Source organism: Drosophila rhopaloa, unplaced genomic scaffold (genome assembly GCF_018152115.1).
Source record: "Drosophila rhopaloa isolate 14029-0021.01 unplaced genomic scaffold, ASM1815211v1 contig_178, whole genome shotgun sequence".
NCBI classification, from domain to species: Eukaryota; Metazoa; Arthropoda; class Insecta; order Diptera; family Drosophilidae; genus Drosophila; species Drosophila rhopaloa.
Genome location: NW_025335059.1, coordinates 11,435,041 through 11,457,139, shown reverse-complemented (window position 1 = coordinate 11,457,139; position 22,099 = coordinate 11,435,041). Strand labels below are relative to the sequence as shown.

The following is a 22,099-nucleotide window of genomic DNA, read 5'->3' as shown; positions in this document are numbered from 1 at the left end:
AAATTGGCTTATTAAAACTGATTCTTATGTACTTCAATATATTAACAGCTATTATTTTATATTACTAAAGTTATTAGAACCATATTACTGTTAGTGAGTTTAGTGATAAGATGCCTTAATTTATTTTACGTTTTGCTGAGCTTAAAAAGCTCTGAATCACACAGTTGTTATCGTCAAAAAATAAACTAAAATAGTCTGCTTAAAGTTTGAAGGTTGAGTTTAGTTTTTTTATTAAGTTTTTTTTATTAAGTTTACCCACCCAATGAAAACGCTGTTTGTAAAATAAGTTTTGCTCAATTTACTAAGTTTTTCATACAAAAATCGCATAAATAATCAAATCTACAAAGTTTCATTTTGGTTGTTTCCATTAAGTAAACACTGCTACGTAAACAAATATGCAAATAAGGATGTGGTATGGGGAGAAAGGGGTCCAAATCGGAGGAGCGTAGGCAACCCGGTCGCTTTACCACGCGTGTGTACAATCATCTTTAATACTTAACACGAAACCGAAACTGAACGTTCAATCAAATCAACACAAAATAATTCGACAAAGAAAATTTGTGTTGTTGGCTATTTTAGAACAGAAGAATTCATTAGGTGAACTAAATTTGTATGTCATGGCCGAAGCGGAAAGCACTGAAGGCACTTTTGTCTTTTCTTAGTTTCGTTCTGTTGTTTGGCAAGCAAAATACATGAATCAATTTCATCTTTAGATTAATTAATACAATCCTGGCCTTTCCTGATGCTCCTCGAAGGAAAACAGGGTTTATAAGGTAGTACCTACAACTAAATCTTCAAATAATGTGGGGTCGTCAACGGGTGATCTCGTCTGGAGTTCCATTGCTCCGCCTGCCTAAATGCCCTTTGGTGGCATGGCGACAGCGTAGATGGCGAATCCGATAAACACAATGCCACCCACGATGGTGACAGTGCGAACAGAGATTTTGGAAGCCAATAGACGACCTCCAATCACAGCCAGGCCAGTGCAGATGCAGTGGCCAACAATTCCGCCAGAGATAACGCCAAAAACGTCCTGCGATAGGAAATGGTAAGATAAGTTTACTCTGATGATAAATAATTTGTAAAGGTAGTCGCAAACGGTGCACTTCTTAGTCTGAAAGTCACATTCAATCCACTTACCCTGTTGGCGGCGAGCACTATGGTGGTCACTTGAGAGCGGTCACCCCATTCAGCCAGGAAGGTCATCGTGAAGGCCTGGGCCAGGATGCGCATGGTGAAATAGGTTGCACCACGTTTTTGTGGGCGGCGTCGACCGCTCTCGGCATCATTTACCAGCGCCGCGTTCACATCACGGTCCAGCTGTAATAGACATTAGTTTAGATTAGTGAATAAACATTAAAAAACTACAAGATTTCGATGAAAATGTGCGCAAACAAAGGAAAAAACAGCAAATTAAAAAGACATGGAAATACTTTTGAACAAGATATTGTGGGTACCACTTCTCCTGCTTATTAAACCAAAAAAGAAAACTAAAAAAGCATAAAACGATCACTTCAAAACAACATGCAGAGAGATTTAATTGTGAAATGTGTGCGAATCGAATGGGAGTGGAACAGAACCAATGGGTAATCATGGACAGTGGCTACCAAACCAGATGACTTAAAGTTAACTTTTAAAAAATAACCATGGTTGTTTTTTGTGACTATGAATGGTGACACTTTAATGGGAGTTTTTTGGTGTAGGTATGTTTTTTTGGGGCAAAAAGCACGTGAAACGAATATGATTAAGAAACAACAAACGTTAGCAGTTGTCAGTTATTGGATTAGTGCAGCCCGGAACCCATTTCGATTCTAGTTAAATTTTAAGGAATTAGAATTGATTAGAATTTTTTTTTTTCAATTACTTTTTTTTAACTAATGGCACTTGCCAATTTGAGTTCTTTATGTTTCTGGGTGACCTCTATAAAGTCACATTTGGCTTAACTTTATGGGAGTGTTTTAAAAATGTTTCAGTTTTTAAACCACTTTTTTAAAATTATTGGAATTTAAGATAATTTATAAAATCACACTAATTTTATGATTGCGATTTAAACAAATCTTACGAATATCAAAGAAATATCCAATGTTCTAACAATTCCAATTTCAAAAAAAGTAATAGAACAGGAAACGAGAGCTGGGCTGGAAAACGGATTCTGGCCTAACCCGTGCTTTGAGGGTGCCATTAGTCGGTCCGGCGGGAACCCCGTTGAGACTGCCATTGAGACTATGCATGCTATCGTATCCGGCCAGCGGAGCACGGGGCTCCGATGCACCTCCGACGGACGGATCGGTGGGATGACCAGCCTGCTGGACATCGACGGTGGTTGTGGAGGCGGCAATGGAGTTGGTTTGTTCGGTCTGGTTTGATGAGGCCGCCGAGTGGGCCGGACTGCTGTGGTAGGTCTTCATTTTGAGCTGTTCCACAATGCGGCCGCCCTCCTTCAGGAACACCTCCGACTCGTGCTGATCCCGGTCCTCTTCATCGGTGCTAGTTTTATCACAGCTATTTTGCTTACTATTTAAATGGGTGGTGCTGTTATTGTTGTTGAGGTGGTTGCGCTGCTTTCGCTGGCGGTGCTGCATGTCGGAATCACTGACGCCGGGAACGGAGTTGCGGCCATGGACAAGCGCCTGCTCGCTGGCATCCTCCTTGTCCGAGTTGCTGTTCTTTCGCTTGCCCTCCGAGTCATCGTACTTTCGGCTGGCTTTGCGCATCAACTGCGTTCAGATCGACCAAATAATCATAGTCGAGTGCGGAATATGGTATTTGATTTTTTGTCACGTTTTGGTAACATTTTCAGGGACAATGTTAAATCATATTTTTAAATTTCGTTTTGCAAAAAGGAAAAACAATTAAAAATTTGCATTAGCTAGAAAGTCAATTGGCAGAAATTTTGATTTTTGGCAAAAAGCTTTTCCATTTCAAACGATTTTTGGTTTAGTACGAATTTGCTTTTTTCATTAAACTTTTGAAACTCGCTTGTATTTGATATGCGCAAATCGTGCAATTAGTCACATAGGCTTAAATGGGTGGTATATGTATGTGAATTTTTAATGTTTGATTATAAATAAATCAAGAAAAGAGATTTGTAAATTTAAATTGAGAGTATTTGGCAACCCAGCTGTATCAGTGACGCTTTTCCGCACGCCTTTTCGTTGATTGGTTTGCATTAATTAGGGTTATTAAGGTAACCGTAGTTTTGTTAGGGGCTAATAACAATTCTTAATTAGCATGCAATCAAGGAGTAATTACAATTATGAAAAGCTTTGAGATCGTGTTTGATTAGTATTTGTTTGCTTGTTATTGTTCGCGGCTCTCGTGTCAAGCAAAGTTGTGAGGATAAATTAAAGTAGGACTGAAAAACCAAAGCGGGGCATATGAAGTGATCGCTTTAGCATAGCATCAATTGTTTTGTTTTTTTTCTGTACAGTTTGCCAGTCATTAATGGTTAGAATAATAGAAAAATAACAATTTAAGCGCAGCTATTAACAAAAGCAATAAGATTAACTAATTACTTAAATAATACAACAAATAATAATACTCCAAGAAGCAAAACTACTGGAAACATTGTTAATATCTAGAGTAACTACTGCACCACATAGCACAACTACTGTACACGGGGGGATCCATCAAGGACCACTCACCTCATCCTCGCGCTTGCGCAGATCAGATTGAACCTCTTCCAATTCCTCCTGAGCGTCGGTTGGCTTCATTTTGTAGCCGTCATACAGCATTTTCAAACCGAATATTAAAAATAATGCAGTTGAGATATAATACGTATAAACCTGTGGGTAAAAATTATTTGATTAGTTTTTTAACTTAATTATACTTGCATATTTTGAACCCTCTAAAATAATATTAATAATGAAAATATTACATTTTTGTTATTGCTTCCAAACTTTTGACAAGAATATTTTCATATAAAGAAAGTTATACTGAGGGCTGCCAATATTTAGATCGCCTACCTTAGGAATAAAGTTCGCTGCCATGCCAAATGCGCATGAGAGTACCGTCATTAGGGCCAAGGCGGCAATGGCACCGCCAAAGACAATCAAACGCGGATGGCGCATGGCCATTATGGCAGCTATAAAGAAAGTCTTATCCCCTAGCTCTGTTAGTAAGATAACAGAGATCGATGCGGTAAACGCATCGATAAAGGTTCCATCCGGTTTTGGCCCATCCGGAACATCGTTTGCTTTTTCCGCTAAAGAGCTCAGGTCCGTTGGCTTGTTCAAATCTGCTTGCATGTCCAGGTCCTGTAGGGTGCAAATGGTTAATAGTTTTCACAGAACTATGCATGACCTACGCTCTGTATTCCAGATTCAATAACCGCATTGTCCGCACTATCCGGTTGAGCTTCCGCCGCACAAATTGTGCCAAATGTGAGCACCACCATCAAGGCCAGCGCCATGTGCCATTTGGCTGAGCGCTTCAGGTATACATTGTGTCTGGTCGTCTGCCAGAAGTAGGATTGGTTTTGTGACATCTTTGCTGTCTGTGGATGGGAACTGCTGCTCCTCTATTCTTGCCTCATGCAAATATCCGTGTTTAAGGCAATCCGTTGTACTTTAAACGTTAACGTGTCCGTTGCCCTCGAATGACTGCAAAGAAATAAAGTGGAATCGTTAAGAATCTCGCTCACATGGGGTAAAATATAATGGGTAAGGCACAATGTTTATGGCTAATCAGGCAACAAGTGTTCTCCGCGGCATTATTTGTACAAGGCAAACAGAAAATCACCCGTGTCTGTGTTTGACCAAGTCAAAACTGGGCTCAATTTCGGTGGGGTATGGAGTTGCGGAGGAAGGTCGGAGCACAGATAAGCGGCCACTGCGTCAAGTGCGACTGATATGGTCAATCAATGTCGCTGCTCTCAGTTTGGTACCAGTACAATCCAATTGCCGAAATACCCTCCTCCACATCGCACGACCATTCGATTCGTCAGACGCACAAAGCACTCAGCTATCGATTAGATAATAGCCTGAGAAATATTAGAAAACGAATGCAATTTCATGTTGAATTCTGTACGCTCTTATGGAATCTCCCTTGGTATGTTTATACAGTTTATCAGAAAAGTTTGTAGGTGCTGTGTGGGCGCCAAATATTTATGTGTTATTTTGCTTAGATCGCAGTTCGCTATCTTTAAAATTAACCCACAAAATAAGGAACTCTCAGAAATGATTTGTAAACTAGAAAGGTTGAAACTGGGATTAGCATTAAATTTATGAATGGTATTTATCTTCCCAGTAAATGAATAACTTAGCTGTTTTCGTTAGTAATTTATTTTATAATAACTACTTGGATATTTATCCAATTACAGTTTTAGAACAATCAAAATTTTTCGAAATAGTATGCTTATTAAAACTTTGTCTTATCTTCTTTTATTGTTCCACTAATAAAAGTGTCAAAAGTCTAACAATAAGTGAGAATCACAAAGTACACCTTTTACTTTTATTGAAGAGCACTTGGAGATAGGGTATAAAAATAGACAGATATGTACGTGACCAAAGAACCGAAAAAAAGTTGAACTGTAATCGGCTACTATATCTGATGTACATGCGTATGGGCATGTTCATAACATTTGTATAAGTATATTTTATTTGGTTGTATTATTAGGTGGTGTTTTACTTTGATGTTGCGAAAATTCAGTATGCCAAGTGTGATTTCCCTGCTGAACTGATTATTAGTTCATTATTATTTAAAACCACTGAGATTATGCTATCTATTTCATAATATGGATAATGGCTCTGGAATTAAAATAAAATTATATTCTTATCATTAGTATGCCTGATTTTTTTTAATAACCTGTTTCATTATATTCTTGTAGGGTATATATATAAATAATATATCTTTTTCAAAAAGAGATTTACTCTGTGGTGTTTAATGCAAATTGTATATTTACTTTACTGACTAATTGATGAACCTGAGATCTGTAAATATCCTAGGAGAGTGTAAAACAAAGAGGGTTTCATCATATTACTGTCTTATTTTACATGAATCAGCGTTGTTTATAGAAGAGTCTGGGGTATCTTTTTTTCGTTGACTTTCTTGTGCTTCCCATTTGCATATGGTTTCTGAACTGCTTATTTTTATACTTTTTCATATTTCATTAACGTCACAAAAGTGGATATTTGCCCGATAATAAAATGAAGACGCAATAAGGGGGTTATTTGCGATTATAACAGAGAAAAAACGAGCATCCCGTAAAAGCTATCATTATGTAAACATATGCTGATTCTTCGAAAGCCTGGCGGTTACGTCTTGCTTTACTTGTAATGGAGGGAAGAGTCAAGAAAACTATTAGTTTTGTTGTGGAAGTTTAGCAATAAATGAAGGTAAGGTTAATTGAACCAGCGTCTCAAACAACAAACCAAACATTTTCAATAATAATTTATTAATACGTATACGTATTTCCAGTTCCATTTAATTGAATTCAAATTACAAACTCACTCACACACAAATACAAATTCGCGTTGATTGGCCCGCAAAAAAATAAATAAGAACAGAAAACGGGTCGCGAACGGGCAGATAAATCAATTGCCTAGAGTATAGAACACAGTAGAAATAATATTCATTTATGCCCAGATATGAACATACATATATACATATGTTGTAATGGTCTTGTTTTCGAATGGATGGCATTGATTTGTATTTCCCTTCTATTTTTTCGCGAATTTCTATTTTTGTGAGACACGCAACAACAAGAATTTACGGTTTCATGCCGCCGCTGATCACTATAGCTATCGTTTTTTTCAACTTATTAAATTTATAAAACTCTCCACTGGTAATTAATGGCACAGGGTCAACTTATGGTTGCAAATTTATTTATTTAATAGCTGCCATTATGAGCATTGTTTTCATTGCTTTTCGCTCTGCACTTTAATTGCTTTCAGCGCTTTTCCGCCAGACTTAGCTACTTGTGTCGCACAGGTGGGCATCACTATCAAAAACACTTAGCCGCTGACGACAGCAAAACCTCAATCAATTGAGATGTATGTAACTGCATTGCTCGCGAATACCACTCAGCACGAGGAATCGGAGTTTCATTTTGGGTGACTCATTTGTTGCGAATCAACGTCAATTTATAATTTAATTAGATTAATTAGTGGTGCACAAGAAACACGTCCTTACGTTGCGAGAATTACTTTTGGTTCTGCTCGAAAAGGTGTTGCAAAGCGTTTGAAGGCGAATAGTTCTGCATAACGTGGCCAGATTTAAACAGCTGTTGGCGCCATTCGAGCGAGATGGACAGATATTATGCGATAGAGCAGGATAGAATAATACCTTCAGACCTAGAGAGGAGCTCATAGCCAAATAATTAATGCGATAGTTTCAGAGGGTAGATTAAGAAGTTCCAGGATAACATATTATAATTATAAAATATATTTTTTTTAATATATGTATATATATTAGTCTTTATTATTATCATACAATTGGTATATTTATACGTATATTTACTTATATTATTCACCAAATTTTTAAATTTTGCAATCATCGCCTTGGCACAATATTCGATATTTAGTACCGTTAAATATTCACGCAAGGAGTGTCTGAGTTGCACATCCCTAAAGCAAAATAATTCCTTTCTTGCGACGGTCGTAGTCGGATTCAGAATTATATTCAGACTTGGCTGGCTGGATAAAAGCTAGCATTGAAATGACAGAGCCAAGATGTCGATATCAAAATTATTCGTGAAAGTGTTCAACGAGGATATATTCGAGCAGGTGGACCACGACAATCTGTACTCGGATTTGGACGATGACTTGGAGGGTGCTAATTGCTCGACGGTGCCGGATCCGAGGCCCGCGAAGCTCTCTGATTTGTCCGTAACCAAGTATGAGTGTCCTTAACCCCTACTCAAAGGGCCTTACTAACGATAGTCCTTTTCGCAGGCAGATGATCATAGTGCGAACGTGGCTAGATGACAAGTTCCAGCAAATTCAGACGGACAGCAATGAGGAGATCCGGCGCCTATACATGGAGACAGAGAGCCGCATCGGCCCGGATCTGACCATATTCGACGTGGACTATACAACCACGGTGCGCGTATCCTCGGATCGCCTGGCGCTGCGCTCCCAGGGAAGCTTCAATACGGTCCGGGCGAATTGTTGCGTGTACGGCGGTCGCTGGATGTATGAGGTAATCGCTATTAAGAGTGGGTGTGGGCATATATTGGGGAGTGGGTGGTAGATTTGGCGGTGGTTGACCGGCGGTCAATGACTTGTATTAAGGAGTGTGGGTTGCTCGTGCGTACTAAAAGCTCGTTTACTTTTTTCAGATCCACCTGCACACCAAGGGCGTCATGCAGATTGGATGGGCCTCCAACTCCTGCCAATTCAACGAAAACAGCGGCGTGGGGGATACCAAGTCTAGCTATGGATACGATGGCAGCAAGCAGCAGATCTGGCATATATCCACCAAGAAGTAAGCTCATGGGACTTTTACTGATTTTCGGTTAAAGTTGCTATTTCATTTAAAACAAATTTTTCCTTTTCAATTCATTATTTCTAGTATTATTTTTTAACCTACACCCATATCCCAAAATATTAAAAACAATATACTTTTAGGTACGGCGATAAATGGCAGATTGGCGACGTCATTGGCGTGACCATTGATGTGGAGAAGGAAGTAATCGAGTACTACCGAAATGGACGTTCGATGGGCGTGGCGTTCTACAAGTTGGAGAAGGGTCCGGGCATAACTTTCTTCGCAGCCATCTCCCTGGGTTACACGCAGGGCATTGAAGCGAACTTCGGGAATCGTCCGTTCATGTATCCTGTACCGGGTTTCCAACCGCTCATGGCCCGACCCATCCTTAAGCTTCGGCGGGCCAATCTTCTGTTGAACTACCTGATTAACCTAGCGGGCATATTTTCCAAGTACAATGCTCAGTCAGCGACAGCGTTATCCAACGCCTCTGAGGCCCGTGTTTCTACCAAGAAGACGGTGTACTGCATTTTTGCCACCTTGTTGATTGAGAAGTTTACCAACGAGATTTTTGATCCCTACATTATCGAGGACGTGCTGCTGAACAGGATCTCGTCCCTGACAACGCTGGCAGCGGAGAAGGAAAGCCGACACACCGTGCTTCAGGGCTTATTGTCGCTATTCTGGAACTACATGGAGGGCGATGAGATCAAGTTTGTGTTGCGCAAGCTGGTAAACGCCCTTCTGGGCACCTTCACGCATACGATCCAGGGTCTGGACTATGAAAAGCACCACCACGCACTCAGTATGCTTCACTGCCTCTGTCTGCACGAGCAGACCAGGAAGTATCTACTGGAAGGAAAGCTGTTCAAGAAGCACTGGTAAGTCTAGGGAATTAATGTCGTCTAATTCTGATTTTTTAAATGGAGTTGTAAATGATACTACGTTTATCTTGTTTTTATCCGCTTAGCCTCGCCTTTTTTCTGTATATCCATCCGCTGGAGTTTTACATCATGGAAGAGTTGCTGCCCGACAGCATGGCCTGGACGGAGGGGATCGATGGACCCAAGGAAAAATATATGAATGTGGTAGATAAGGTGCGCAAGGTCACGGAGACTTTGTATGTGGCGCAAAAGGACCTACTTTCAACGCTGTTGATTAACTTTGATGGAACGCGGGAGAGTCCGTCAAGCCGCTCTATATTTCTGGTCAAGATGCGTCGCTATGTGATCGATCTCAGCATGGAGCAAAGGGTGAGTATTGCCACTGACAATTTTATAGCAAATTCACAGCTCATCTCTTCTTCTTTCAGCCCTTTCATGCCTTTTTCTTCATGCAGTCGAGCATCCAGCATCCACTGGATGCGCCTGTAGCCCTCGCCTTCGCTGGTATTCTTATTGATCAGACACGCGCGATGTTTAAGGAGGAAATGCCCAGTAAGAACGTGGAGGTGAACAGTGATTTTTTCATTGATGGTACTTTTGACTACATGCACTTTGATCGCGTTGGAGGCGTCCTGTCTCATTTGAGGAAAGTTCATCGGGGCGACATCGATGCCAGATTAGGAGCGGCTCGCACTCAGCAAATATATGACGATGATCGGCAGAACTTGCGAGTCAATGAAGTGGGTAAGTTTATACTATGTCGGGATAAATTAAGGACGAAAATAAAAATGTTCAATAATCTAATTCGATCCAATGTATTTCATTGTTAAAACATTTCGATTACTAATTGTAATTACAGACACCACGCTTTACCTGCTGGGCGAGAATATCAACAATGTGGCGGTGGTCGGACGAACTCAGGGCGATAGCAACACCACCTACACCCACTTTCTGAACCCTAGACCCAGCAGCAGCGCCGAGTCCTCGCCAGGCAATGCGGATGTGGAGGTCAGTCTCTGCGAGCTCTTGGATCTGTGCGTCATCTTTTATTACTCGGCGGGTCACAAGTATATTGTTAAGATAGCCACGGTAAGGGACGAGATCGCTGCTCTAAACGAAGTGCTTAAGGAGACGAAATTTTACCGCGAGGACATAGAACGTAAGTTGGTTGCTCTGGAGCAGCATGCTAATGTGTGCATGAACGAGAACCACCAACATGTGATGGGGGAGCTTCGTTCAAAGTTCAGTCAGCGCCAGAATGTCTTTGCGGTGAGTTAATATTTATTAATTTTATTTAAATGTCATTTCTAATTAAATTATGTTTCTTTTTTTATTTGAATCCGATCTACAGACTCGCTCAATTGCGCTGGCTAGAAAACAAATCTGGTTGAGAGGAGTGGCCTTAAATGGTCACCGACGATCCTTGCTCATATGGCTACTAGAGCGTATGCTTCGAACTCTTACGGTAAACCAATCGATTTACAACCTTGCCTATTATTGAACATACTATGTATCTCCCTTAGAGCGCTTCAAACACCGGTTCTTTGTTCTCATTTGTACCTGAGGTGTATGTGAATACACTACCCATTCTGCTGGATGCCGTAATGGACTTCAGCCACCATGACTTAAAGGCCCAGTTCGAAGCATCGGATGCGGAATGCGGCGTAAACTCAGCAGCGGAATTTTTAGGCATTCACTCTGCGGATCCCCGCATTGTGCTGGCCTCCTGCAAGGACTCACTGCTGCAGGCTCTGGGCACACTCACCTGCCATAAGTCCGGTGTGCGAGCCCTGGAGCGAACTTCAAAGAGATCTCAGGCTTGTTTGGTTCGAGCACTACTGCGTCCCTATGAGAACAGAGCTTGGGGCCAGAGCAATTGGCTGCTCCTGCGTTTTTGGATGGGCGAGGGTTATGCCTACAAGGATTCCCGCCAACCATCCGTGTGGCAGGGTGGATCGCTGCCTCTCCATCAAGGACTATGTCGTAGTCGCTCCAGGAATGAGACGCACACTGGACTCCTGCACAACGTCGCCCCGGCCAATCCATCCAAGCATTTTCAAAGGCTGATCGGCGCCAAGCTGGTGGAGGATGAGCCTTTTGCCACCGCCTTTCTGAACTCGGTGTTAAGTCAATTAAACTGGGCCTTTTCTGAATTTATTTTACTGCTGCAAGAGGTGCGTTAATGGTTTAAGTTTTGAACAAAAAGAATTTCACTAAATAATTTTTTTAGATCCAAAACACCGCTCAGAGGCAGGAAAACACCCTGTTCGAGCCCAAGCAGCTGAAGATATGCTCCATGTGTTTTGAGTTGACAGTCTCGCTGATGCGATGCCTCGAGATGGTCATCACAGCTGCGCCTGAGGTCGTGACGGATGCATCTCGTCCAAACAGCGATCTCCTACTAAACCGCATCTGTCAGCTAATCAGCCAAGTGCTTTCTCGAGTGACAGTCCCACCGGGATGCTTCCAGTTCGTGGTGGACATGTGCTCGGCGGACTTGAATGCAGTTACCCACTACCCTATTGTCACCGCCGCTTTGGGGATTCTGTTGGCCCTGATGCAGGAAGAGCTGGAAAGTGACATGAGGCCACAGATTGTGACGCGGGTGTCCCGGGCTTTCCTTACCGACCCAAGTTTTCAATTCGCTACGCTGGAGTTTGCACTTGGAGAAATACGAACACCGCTGCTGGAGCAGAAGAGCATACCCCGGGGTAATTTTGATCCCTCTTCCAGGCCCCACATCGATCCGCTGACCAACGATGTGCGAGTGCCCTTACCTAACAACTCCAAACGGATTCGTGCCGATCCGCCAATCCTGAAGTTTGCTCTTAACGATTGTGAGTAAATCAAAGATATTTTGAAGCATAGATCGAAAAATCAATACTAAATAATAATTTCTCAATTTATTTCGCAGTTCCTTCCCACGTGTCCGCCGAGGAGATCGATAACGTGCGCAGCCTAATCGAGAGTTTACGCATAAAGCAGACGCTGCTATCCGACATAACCCTGCCATCGGAGGACTCGTTGTGCCCGATTTGTTGTGCCAAGCCAATCACCGCCGTGTTTACGCCCTGCAAGCACCAGTCCTGCAGCGACTGCATCATGCAGCACATGATGAACTCAAAGGTGTGCTTCTACTGCAAGACCACCATCCAAACCATTGAGACGTTGGATGGTGAGGTCATCTACTCCAATGATGAAGTCGTTCCGACGCCCATGGCCGAAAGGGCATAATCGAAAACCCACCGAAAGCGATCGAGGAACTATTTCTTTCTAAAGCGTAAACAAGTCTAGTCGCTTTCAAAGACGATCTCCTACGCATTAAGTGTATACATACATATTTAGGTACATTTACTTGTATTGTTTCGTAAAATTTGTATTTCAGTTGAATGCTTGCCATTATAAGTTCAGATGTGATATGCCAAAAGTGCAATGTAAAGAAGTTTAAAATAAGGGAAAATGAAGTATTAGAAAGATTAAAACTAAAAAATATATTAAGTAGCACAATATTTTAACTAATGTTTTTTGTGTTAACCCAGTTTATTTGCCACGTTTATATATATTTGATTTTATCTTATTTCGCACGGACATAAATGCATTAAGTTAAAAGGAAAAAATAACAAAACGAATGCATTTATATTAAAAATTTTCTAAAGCCGGTATAAATCTTAATGATTTATACTTTTAGGATGTCAACCAAAGATCTCTTAATAATCAAAAATGTATCTGTTTCTGAAAAGCATAAATAAAATGACTTTAATTAAAACCTATTTGTATGTGTTTTGGTGTGAATAGAAATCGTCTAAAAATCTAGCTATGTATATATAGCAAATCTCATTGAAGGTTGTGTAGTTATATATTTTATTTTCTTAAATTTCAGGTGTAGTTTATAGCATTACATCCAAGTTTTTATCAATTAAAAATAATACAATTTAAGGGATTGGAATTAAATAAATAGTTGGACCTTTAGTTAAAACATTTAGAAAATAGAATCCCTTTGGAAACATTTATTTTATATATGTGTCCACATAAAATCTACTTAACCATTTAGCTACTACAAATATATAGAGATTTATAATACATATATAATAAGTTTAGTTTATTTTGTGAGCAAACGCTGCCTCAGGTGGTTTAATGAAAATGTGTGGAAATGCCTTTCCTTTTGTAGTTTGGTTGCCCTTTTGGTATTGTCATATATAGAGGTCAATAAATTTGAAATCTTTTGATTAATACACATGAAGAGTTAACAGTTTTTACAGATTCTTAGCATATTTAGACACTGCTCGACTATTTATAGTCTGGGTATATATAACATGTAGGTACTTTCTTTATCTATTCTATACACTATGAGATTCAACAACTAACTAAACCCTAATAATTGCTGACTAGTTATCATCACAACACCACAAAGCGCGCGAAAACATTGAACAGAATCCGAGTCAGTATACATGATATGGATGTGGGTTGCTGGTGCTGCCTGGTGAATTCTTTACAGGATCCGGCAGGCGTTCGAGTGCATCCGGTGCGAATGACGTCCATTTCCGTGTCCAAAGCCACTGCAGCACTGGTGGGTAATTCCCCCTCGGGGAGAGTGCTGGAAACTCTGGCTGTTACTCATCTTCGGATCCAGGTGGTGGCAGCTGGGTGCATGGCTATGTCTGTCATTGGGATGGAATGGAATCTTGTATAAGTGGGAAATTCGGGTGAGTTGATAAGACCAAATATTCACCCATGACTGCAGAGGCCGGAATCTGAAATGGAGCTGGGCATCAGGCGCTGTTGCTGCTGCGGCGGTGGTGGCAGGAAAAGGGGACACCCACCAGCGGCCAGATCACCCCCACCACCTCTGTCATGACCAAACAGGGCCATCCGCATGTTGGCAGCCTTCGTCGCCGACTGGGACTCCACTTCGTGGACCTCCTCGATCATCTTGTCCAGCTTCTCCATGGCCTTCGTCTGCTTGGCGGCCAGGAACGCCTTTCGCGCCGCCTTTGACATGGAATGGGGTCTGCAAATAGGTTTGGTCGTGACCGACAGCTTTAAGAAACTGGTTTCGATTTTTGTTTTAAAAATTAAGATTTTTAAACTTAAGACAAAGGGTTTGCCTTTCGCATATCGTTTATATTTTCCCTCTTAAAATTGATTTAGTTTAAAGGAGATACCGGGTAATATTAATAAATTGTAAAATATGGATACCTTCCTTATAAGAGAGAGAAACAAATTCAATAGGCTCACCTGGATGGAGCAGAGTTCGATCGATGTGGAGGAGGTGAGTGCAGGGAAATGGATGAGACCGAATCCTTCGATCCTGGGCGTTTGGTGTCGCTTTTGCTGGTAGTCGCCTGCACCACCGGCGACTTGGGTCGCATGGGACACACAACGGCAGCCACTTCTGTCGTCGTAGTTGCATCCAAGCTGCTGCAGTTGGAGAAGGTGATTTTTCTAATGAGCGTGGAGTTGGCCAAAGGTTCTTAACCCCCAAAACTTACTTGAGCTTGGCTGCCTTGTCCCGATCCAAGGATGCACTGCTGCAGGATGCCGTTTCCCTGGCCGGAGCCGTCGATGGCGGCGTCAGTTGATCCATGGCGGCCAGTTCCTCGGGCGTAAACTTATTCGGATTACTTGGTCTCGGCTTGGGTGGTGCGCTGCCAATCCGGAATGGGGGAGTTGGACTGAATCCACAAGAGGGCGGATTATTACTATTGTTGGCCAGTGAGCTGCGAGAGATTTGCAGGTCTTCGAGAAATTCCTCGGTGTCCAGAATGAGTGAGCCAAAAATGTCCGACGGGGAGCGCATAAACACGTGTCCTGTGGAATTGGAGCGTGATTCGCGGCGCTTTTCCTGGTCTGGTGAATTAGCTGCGCTCCGACGAGCCACGTCCTTGAAAGTTACTGGTGAATAGATCCGACTGTTACGGTCATCTGGAGGTGCCCCTGCTCCCGGTCCTCCTCCAGCTGCTGAATCTCCCACACCTCCTACTCCTGTTGATCCTGCAGATTCTGAAGCTGCAGCTGGTCCACCCGCCACAACCGTCTGGTGATGAAGCGACATGTGTGCCGCTGCAGCTGCTGTAAGAACCAAACCCGACATGCTGGACGAAGGAGCTACCACATCCACCGACGGAACGGAGGTGGCAGGAATCGAAACCTCTAGCGAAACGGAAACGGGAACCAAAGGAGTCAGCGATTTGGACACCGGCGGCATAATTGCCTTCGTTTTTGATGTGGGCGTGCTCGAAACTGGAGAGACCGGATGAACCTGGAGAGTAGTGGTCAGTTGGAGAGGCAATCGGTTCTCGCGCTCCTCCAACCAGTACGTGCCCATGGTGCCCTTGCCCTTCACATCGATCTCGCCCCGCTCCAGGATCTTGTAGTTGGGACCGATTAGAATCTTCGTGGACTCCGAGATGTGTACCTTCATGGCGATGCTGGTGGACTCCATTCGCGAGGCGGTATTTACGGTATCCCCAAACAGGCAGTAGCGCGGCATCTTTAGGCCAACGATGCCTGCCACCACGGCACCCGAGTGGACGCCCACACCTGGAGGGGATTGTGATAGTTAAAAGTCCTATCAACCAGCTTTAACTTATTCACTTACGTATCCTCAAATGCTGGCCCGTGGAGGGATCCTTCAGATCGGTTATGGCATCCACCATATCCAGGGCCATATCACAGACTCGTTCGGCGTGATTGGCATCCTTATCCGGGGCCCCCGCCACTACCATGTATGCATCGCCAATTGTCTCCACCTTGTATACAGAATTCCTCTCCGTCAGCTTGTCGAAGATCGAGTACATGGCATTCAGCATGGACACCACCTCCATCGGAGTGATGCGACTGCAGATCTCCGTGAAGGTCACAATGTCCGAGAACAGGATGGAAACACTATCGAACATCTGCGGGTGGGAAGTATTTTATTTTATTATAGCTTATATCTATTGTATTGTAAGATATCCCACACTCACTTCACAAGTATCAATGGGATTCTCGCCGCGTCTTAGCCTATCAGCCACCTGTTTGGGTATCATCTGATAAAGTAGCTCATCAGTTCGTCGCATTTCCTCATCCAACTAAGAAATATATATAGAGATATATTCATCAGTCAGTTCCTCTCCTCCACTCCTTATTATTATTACCAATCTCATGGACTCTTCCAGCTTCTTGGACTTTTGCTGCTCTTGATCCAGGGCCAATTTCAGTTCCACTGATTGTTGAGTACCCGCCAGCATAAGATCCCTGCTAAAGTCGTGCATGGACAGATCGTTGATATAGAGGCCAGTGGTTATCAGCGAGTTCAGATCTGGCATCACGGGAGTGCCCAGGAACATGATCATGCGCCAGTTTTCCATGTAAACCATTTGACCTGTGCGAAATGGTAAGGTATTTTATGGGACTTGTTAATATATAAACTTATAAAAAAGGCCTCGCCATTGGGAAACAAATTCACTTAACAGAATTGTATACCTTTAGGAATGACAGCTCATAAAATATTATTAATGTTTATAAGAAATCAAATTATATGGTTTTTAATAAATTAGACTTAAGATTTTATTTAAAAGGATTTCGTTCTCAAAACTCTTCAACTACCTTTTAGCCTCAATGACTTTTCCGGTTCGCTGCCATCTTCATGCTGAAGTAAATCCTCGTTTTGAGCGTCAAATCTTTCGGTGACTGGATCCACAGTGACCAATTCAAATATGTTATTGGTACGATTGAGTATCTGAGAAATATTATAAAGTTAAGTGATATAAACGCCGGATCAGGCAGAAACTTACAGTCTGGAATTTGAATGCAATCAGGGGACGAACCAAATCAAACCAGGCTGTGATTTTTTTGCCAAGCAGTTCAGGCAAAATCACCATTAATGAGTTTCCTATACTGCGTACTACCATGTCAGCACTATATATAAAAATAATCAAAGAAAACAATTTATTAATTTAGTTATAAAAATAATCCTTATATAACATACAAAAAAGGTAGTTTTATTCTAAGAATGATTGTCTTAAAAGGTTTAAATATAGGTTTAATCAATACCAGCAAATTAACTTTATGATTATACATGAATTAGTATCGGCAGGCTATCAGATATTTCATTCTAAGAAATAATTATGTTGAAAATAAGCTAGAACAGTAATGACTGTATGCTAATTTCTTACCCAAACACCATGCAGAAGGGAAAGATCTCGAACAGCACATGGGCACTGATGGGCAGGTGCTTCTCCTCCCGCGTCATGGCCAAGGATGCCAGGGTAAAGGCCCGGTTGTCGAAGGTCAGCTGGAAGGTAACATGGACCGTGTCGAAGAGGATCTCCTCCCGAACCAGTTCGATGTGCATCTCCTTGTGGTAGAAATAACGCGCCACCTCACGTATCTGGCCCATCGTGTAGTAGACGAATCCCCGACGCTTGGAGCGATAGTGCAGGGTCAGACCCTGCTTCGTCTCGTTCTCGCAGATGAAACTGGGTGCCCTCATCCGCGGATACGAGAACTTCAGGTACTCGTGCAGGTTATCCAGTCCGTTGAGGAAGTCGCGCATATGGCGACCCAGCACGGAGAGGACGCGATCGTAGCCATACTGACCCACGAAGCCGACGAAGTAGACGCCCATCTGGTCCATGAACTCCCGCTCCGAGACGCCCAGGACCTATAGAATAAAGGAAAATGTTCAATACAGGATAGCAGCAAGTCATTTAACTGAAAAAGATCGTAATATCTAGTTTTTTGATAACACTAATTACTTAAACCCACCTGTTGGGCCTTTTTGGCCAACTTCTGGAGCAGATTCTCGGGATAGACCTGATGGACGCTGAACGAGGGCGAATCGATCCCAGCCTGTCGTCGGATGTCCTCCCATTTCTCTTCTCCATACACAGACTTTATGTACTCGGAGAGATTCTCCAAGAGCAGTCCGTACATCTTGGGGCCGAGGGAGTCACTTCCGAAGGCTTCACTTGGTTGTCATTGATGGTTAGACCTGTCAATATAGACTGGAATCAATTGATTGACACTCTAACGGGGGTGAACTATAATTTTAATAGGCCTTTATAATAAACAGAAATTAATCACAAAAATAAAACGGAATTTCAAAGATCCTTGACATAAATTCCCGGCATTTATTTTTGGGCTCATTCCGCATTTTTTTAATGGCTTTTCTTTATAGATTGACATACTTTTTAACACATTTTATGGATTTTCCCAGTATGACTCTGCATTACACATACGCCCAGCTGGATTCGGTCTGCCTGAAAAACTGTGCCAATTTCAATGGGTCCACTTGAACCGTGAAATCATTTAAAAATTAATGCCTGGTTTGGATTGTATGGACCAGACTGTCGGCGCCTTCACTCCAGTCAGAATCATATTATTTTCCCATCATTTTGTTGATTCAGCGTGTCAACGAATCAATCCTATTTATCCGCGGAGGCAACTGTCTCGCCATGGCTTTCAACGCCTCTTTGCTGTTCTAAACCAACAATTGCCAACGTCTATGGGAAGTATAGAAGACTCAGTGGCAAAGTGGCAATTTGGCGGCACGTTTGCGGTATTAAAATGAAATGCTAATTATAAATTAATTAAAAATGACATTAACTTTAATCTTGTTGATATTTAAAAAAAGATTATAGTGGCTACAAAAAATAAAATGCGAACGACCTTAACTAATCTATAAAAAAAAGCATTTAAAACCCGCACAAAATATATTTCTAATAAACAATTTGTCCTATTAACTTGTCAATATCAGTCAAACCGTTAGGATTTTACGAAATTCAAACTTAATTTGCTGTTTAAGGGGGAGGGTCTCCCCTTAAGCTTTAATTTCAATATTTTATGCATCAATTTTATTTCAGGTTAAACACCGTACACAGTATTAAATTATAACCTGAACTTTACACCAGCTTTTGCTTAAGGGGTTCGAAAAGATTTATCTTTAAGTGTAAGTCTTTTTTAAAATGCCATGTTTGTCTAATGAAGATTTTAATAATTAAGTTAAAACGAAAACTTAAATTTCTGTAAGCCAGGAAATCAAATTAAACTTACTAATTCGTTTAATACTCCCATTAATTTATTATTTATTATCATTAATCAGTTTACATTTTTCACCACAGATTTAAGGCTGTTTGCCAACATCAAATGATTAAAGGCCCACTTATCATAAGTATTAAGTCCACTATCTTTAATATTTCTACCACTGACTAAATAGAATATTAAAACCACAGTATATTGTCCTTCGGCCATAAAGTACTTGCAATTAGTTGCCGTAATTACATCCCTGGCCGCAATGTAAGTAAAGTATCCAGCAACCTAGTTCATATAAAACTCATTATAACCATTCGTTTATACAGATGACATTTGAGCAGAGAAACTCGAGTTTTGTATTGCCCAGTTCATTATCCTTGGGCAGAACGGAGCTAATTGTCGCTGCCCCAAGGGGGTGTTAATTTAGCCAGGTCCAATTGAGGTGTGCTCACTATTTAGAGCCAAGGACAATTGCTATTTATTCGCTCCCCTTTGAATCTGGGCTAATTGAATTGCATTCGCATTCAAAGAAATGCACCTGGCTCTGGCCCTGGCTTCTAAGAATAAATTGCACTCCGACACCTTGAGGTATCTGGCGGCACGGCGCAATGAATGGGATTTGCTGGCATATGTTTCCTCTTTGGATGCAATCCGCATATGTTCGTCTCGATTGGCATCTAAGCCAATTTGCCAACTGGAAATTGAGTCGTGCACTTGGCTGCACTCCTCTGGGAAATTCTGAGCATGATACGCCCAACTAACTAACAAACAATTGCGGCCAAATTACAGAAAGGCTGCAGGATAACCCGAGGAAGTTGCAGGTGGCGGTGTGAACAAGACCTCATTTGTGCCCTTTGCACCCATATTTCACAGTGCGTCTGGTTTATGGCTTATTGCCATTTGTTGTGTCACAAGTCATTTCATGCGCTTTGAACATAGCCCATTATCCATTCGCCTATAAATCCCCCGATGGCAAATCTGGACTGAAATCATAAATTTATGCATATCAGGGCAATTTATTTGAATTTGTTGCTTATGGTGTTTGGGTATGAATTTAAAAAAACAAGGAAAGTGCTAGAGTTGTGGTTTGATTACGGTAAAGTAGGATTTATTTCCTTTTCGAAAGTAGGAAATTGCAAGTTAACGGACTTAACATTTTATTTGAATATAATGAATTGCCTGTTTATTTAAATTTTGGGGTAAATTGGTATATATTTTTTATATTTTGAAACATGTTTTGAACAATTAAAAGCCAAGACATATGCTGGCCTCATCTAAAAATGTATAAGGATCATATATATTATTTATTATTATTTAAAACCAATCCAAATAACAACATGATCCTTAAGAAAATCACAAATTTTTATGTGCCACTGCTTCCCACTATTTAATTAAATATAGAATTTCATATAAACAAAGAAAACTGTATCCCTTGACGTCAACTTTTGCCGATATACTTAGCTTTCAAGTCGATTTAATGTTTTGTTTTTTCCTGTATATTTTCTATTTTCCTTCTTTTTTTATACAAAGATAAACGCCTAGATAAATCTTTGTGATATATACGCGGCTCCAGAAAAAAAAAGTCTTAAGAATATTTATATCGTACAATGATGTGTGAACTAAAAAACTGAGAAAAACTGAACGAAAAAGAAAGAAATTGTTAAAAACACACAAAAGAACAAGACAAAAAACAAGCTAAAAAATTGGACACCACAAAACAAAAAACAGAACATCTGTCAGAGACAACAGCAGAAAAGACAGCCTAAAAAATTAATGAAACTTTCGGTTTCGACCTTCTAACATTTCGGTATTGGGCGGTAGACACCCCCATAAAAAAAATAATAATATAGAGAAACACTTGTGCCAAACATATCAAAACATTGTCCACATTTGTGCTGTCATCTCTGGGCCAAATAGACTTGAGTAATCTTTATTCATATACGTTGTATAATTGTATTCACGTATATCTACTTTTCTTTTTATTACATATTTGTTTGTGGCTGTTAAATGATCGCTCTCGTTTCCCCTCCGTTTCATGAATGGAATGCAAAGCCAGAATATACTTAAAGTCAAAAATAATAAACAGGATGTGCAGGCTGTGTGTCTGTGACGTCAGCAGGCTATTGATAAACGAGTGACTTCTGCCCTCAAAAAGAGGAGGATAGATCGGAGGAAGTAAATCGCAAGTGGAAGAATGTTTGCTAATTGTTAATGGCTTTCTGAATTATATTTTTGAAATTCAAAAACTTTTAGCCCAAAGTGTCAGCAACATGTTCTATATAAGTCTCAAACAAAAAGTGAGACAAATATTGAATCATTTTGCCAGTTTGTCTGCCCATCATCAATCCATCACCAGCCAAATTGCGACAGTATTCAAGGTTATTTTTATGCAATTTCCATATAAATAGATTTAAATTTGTCGCCTTAACTGTATTGACCCTAGTGTCCTTGGGGATTAAGAAGATGAAAGGAAACAGACATCAATTTATTTATAAAGAAATGGGGCAAGCAAAATGTGCCAAATAACTTGGAGATTTTTTAAAATTTTCAATTTTCCAGTCCAAAGAAAAATTCGTCTGGCATTCAATTTTAATGAAATTATAAACAAAATCTGTTTTTCAGGCACATAGTATATGAAAGCCAAATAAATTATGGAAGGCAAACCCATAGTGGCATTGAGCAAGTGAACACATATCTCTTTATACATAGAGACCATGTATCTACTTTGTACACCCCTCATGATCTGCAATTGTGGGGTTGTAGAAACAATTAAT

General features: G+C 41.1%; 3 protein-coding genes across 6 annotated transcripts in view; 1 reads left to right on the top strand and 2 right to left on the bottom strand.

The window, feature by feature from the left end:
- Positions 1–283: 283 nt before the first annotated feature.
- On the bottom strand, positions 284–7,204 carry LOC108041976 (transmembrane protein 165). 3 transcript variants are annotated; one of them, XM_044458845.1, is made up of 7 exons: positions 7,132–7,204; positions 4,307–4,601; positions 3,966–4,256; positions 3,645–3,785; positions 2,163–2,717; positions 1,141–1,320; positions 284–1,033 (listed from the first exon to the last, which is right to left on the bottom strand). In XM_044458845.1, exons 2-7 carry the CDS (start codon positions 4,484–4,486, stop codon positions 854–856), a joined length of 1,527 nt encoding a protein of 508 aa, XP_044314780.1. In that variant the 5' UTR covers positions 4,487–4,601; positions 7,132–7,204; the 3' UTR covers positions 284–853. The 3 variants fall into 3 exon arrangements, with proteins under 3 accessions (XP_044314780.1, XP_016975546.1, XP_044314781.1); XM_017120057.2 differs by lacking the exon at positions 7,132–7,204 and adding an exon at positions 6,455–6,543; XM_044458846.1 differs by lacking the exons at positions 2,163–2,717; positions 7,132–7,204.
- Positions 7,205–7,593: 389 nt separating this feature from the next.
- LOC108053297 (E3 ubiquitin-protein ligase RNF123) lies at positions 7,594–13,081 on the top strand. Its single transcript, XM_017135906.2, has 11 exons — positions 7,594–7,834; positions 7,893–8,139; positions 8,279–8,424; positions 8,568–9,308; positions 9,398–9,680; positions 9,740–10,055; positions 10,171–10,580; positions 10,663–10,776; positions 10,835–11,485; positions 11,542–12,148; positions 12,226–13,081. Exons 1-11 carry the CDS (start codon positions 7,671–7,673, stop codon positions 12,543–12,545), a joined length of 3,999 nt encoding a protein of 1,332 aa, XP_016991395.1. The 5' UTR covers positions 7,594–7,670; the 3' UTR covers positions 12,546–13,081.
- A 157-nt stretch (positions 13,082–13,238) lies between these two features.
- LOC108053298 (soluble guanylate cyclase 88E) overlaps positions 13,239–22,099 on the bottom strand; it is a 43,222-nt gene continuing 34,361 nt past the window's right edge. Inside the window, exons 3-13 of one of the 2 annotated variants that reach the window (XM_044459217.1) lie at positions 18,060–18,285; positions 17,468–17,955; positions 17,087–17,210; positions 16,899–17,031; positions 16,448–16,674; positions 16,277–16,381; positions 15,910–16,207; positions 14,801–15,851; positions 14,547–14,753; positions 14,041–14,319; positions 13,239–13,969 (exon numbers count right to left, since the gene is read on the bottom strand). In XM_044459217.1, the coding sequence (XP_044315152.1) occupies positions 13,801–13,969; positions 14,041–14,319; positions 14,547–14,753; positions 14,801–15,851; positions 15,910–16,207; positions 16,277–16,381; positions 16,448–16,674; positions 16,899–17,031; positions 17,087–17,210; positions 17,468–17,955; positions 18,060–18,227 (3,249 nt within the window). In that variant the 5' untranslated portion in view covers positions 18,228–18,285 and the 3' untranslated portion in view covers positions 13,239–13,800. The remainder of the gene's footprint in view (positions 13,970–14,040; positions 14,320–14,546; positions 14,754–14,800; positions 15,852–15,909; positions 16,208–16,276; positions 16,382–16,447; positions 16,675–16,898; positions 17,032–17,086; positions 17,211–17,467; positions 17,956–18,059; positions 18,286–22,099) is intronic. The other variant, XM_044459218.1, reaches the window with a different exon arrangement.

Excerpts from the sequence above, each read along its gene's own strand:
- LOC108041976 (XM_044458845.1), bottom strand. The coding sequence starts at position 4,486 with ATGTCACAAAACCAATCCTACTTCTGGCAGACGACCAGACACAATGTA. Across the intron at positions 4,257-4,306 it reads TTGAATCTGGAATACAGAGC|GACCTGGACATGCAAGCAGA; the intron begins GTAGGTCATGCA and ends TGCACCCTACAG. Across the intron at positions 1,034-1,140 it reads TAGTGCTCGCCGCCAACAGG|GACGTTTTTGGCGTTATCTC; the intron begins GTAAGTGGATTG and ends TTCCTATCGCAG.
- LOC108053297 (XM_017135906.2), top strand. The coding sequence starts at position 7,671 with ATGTCGATATCAAAATTATTCGTGAAAGTGTTCAACGAGGATATATTC. Across the intron at positions 7,835-7,892 it reads TCTGATTTGTCCGTAACCAA|GCAGATGATCATAGTGCGAA; the intron begins GTATGAGTGTCC and ends TCCTTTTCGCAG. Across the intron at positions 9,681-9,739 it reads ATCTCAGCATGGAGCAAAGG|CCCTTTCATGCCTTTTTCTT; the intron begins GTGAGTATTGCC and ends TTCTTCTTTCAG.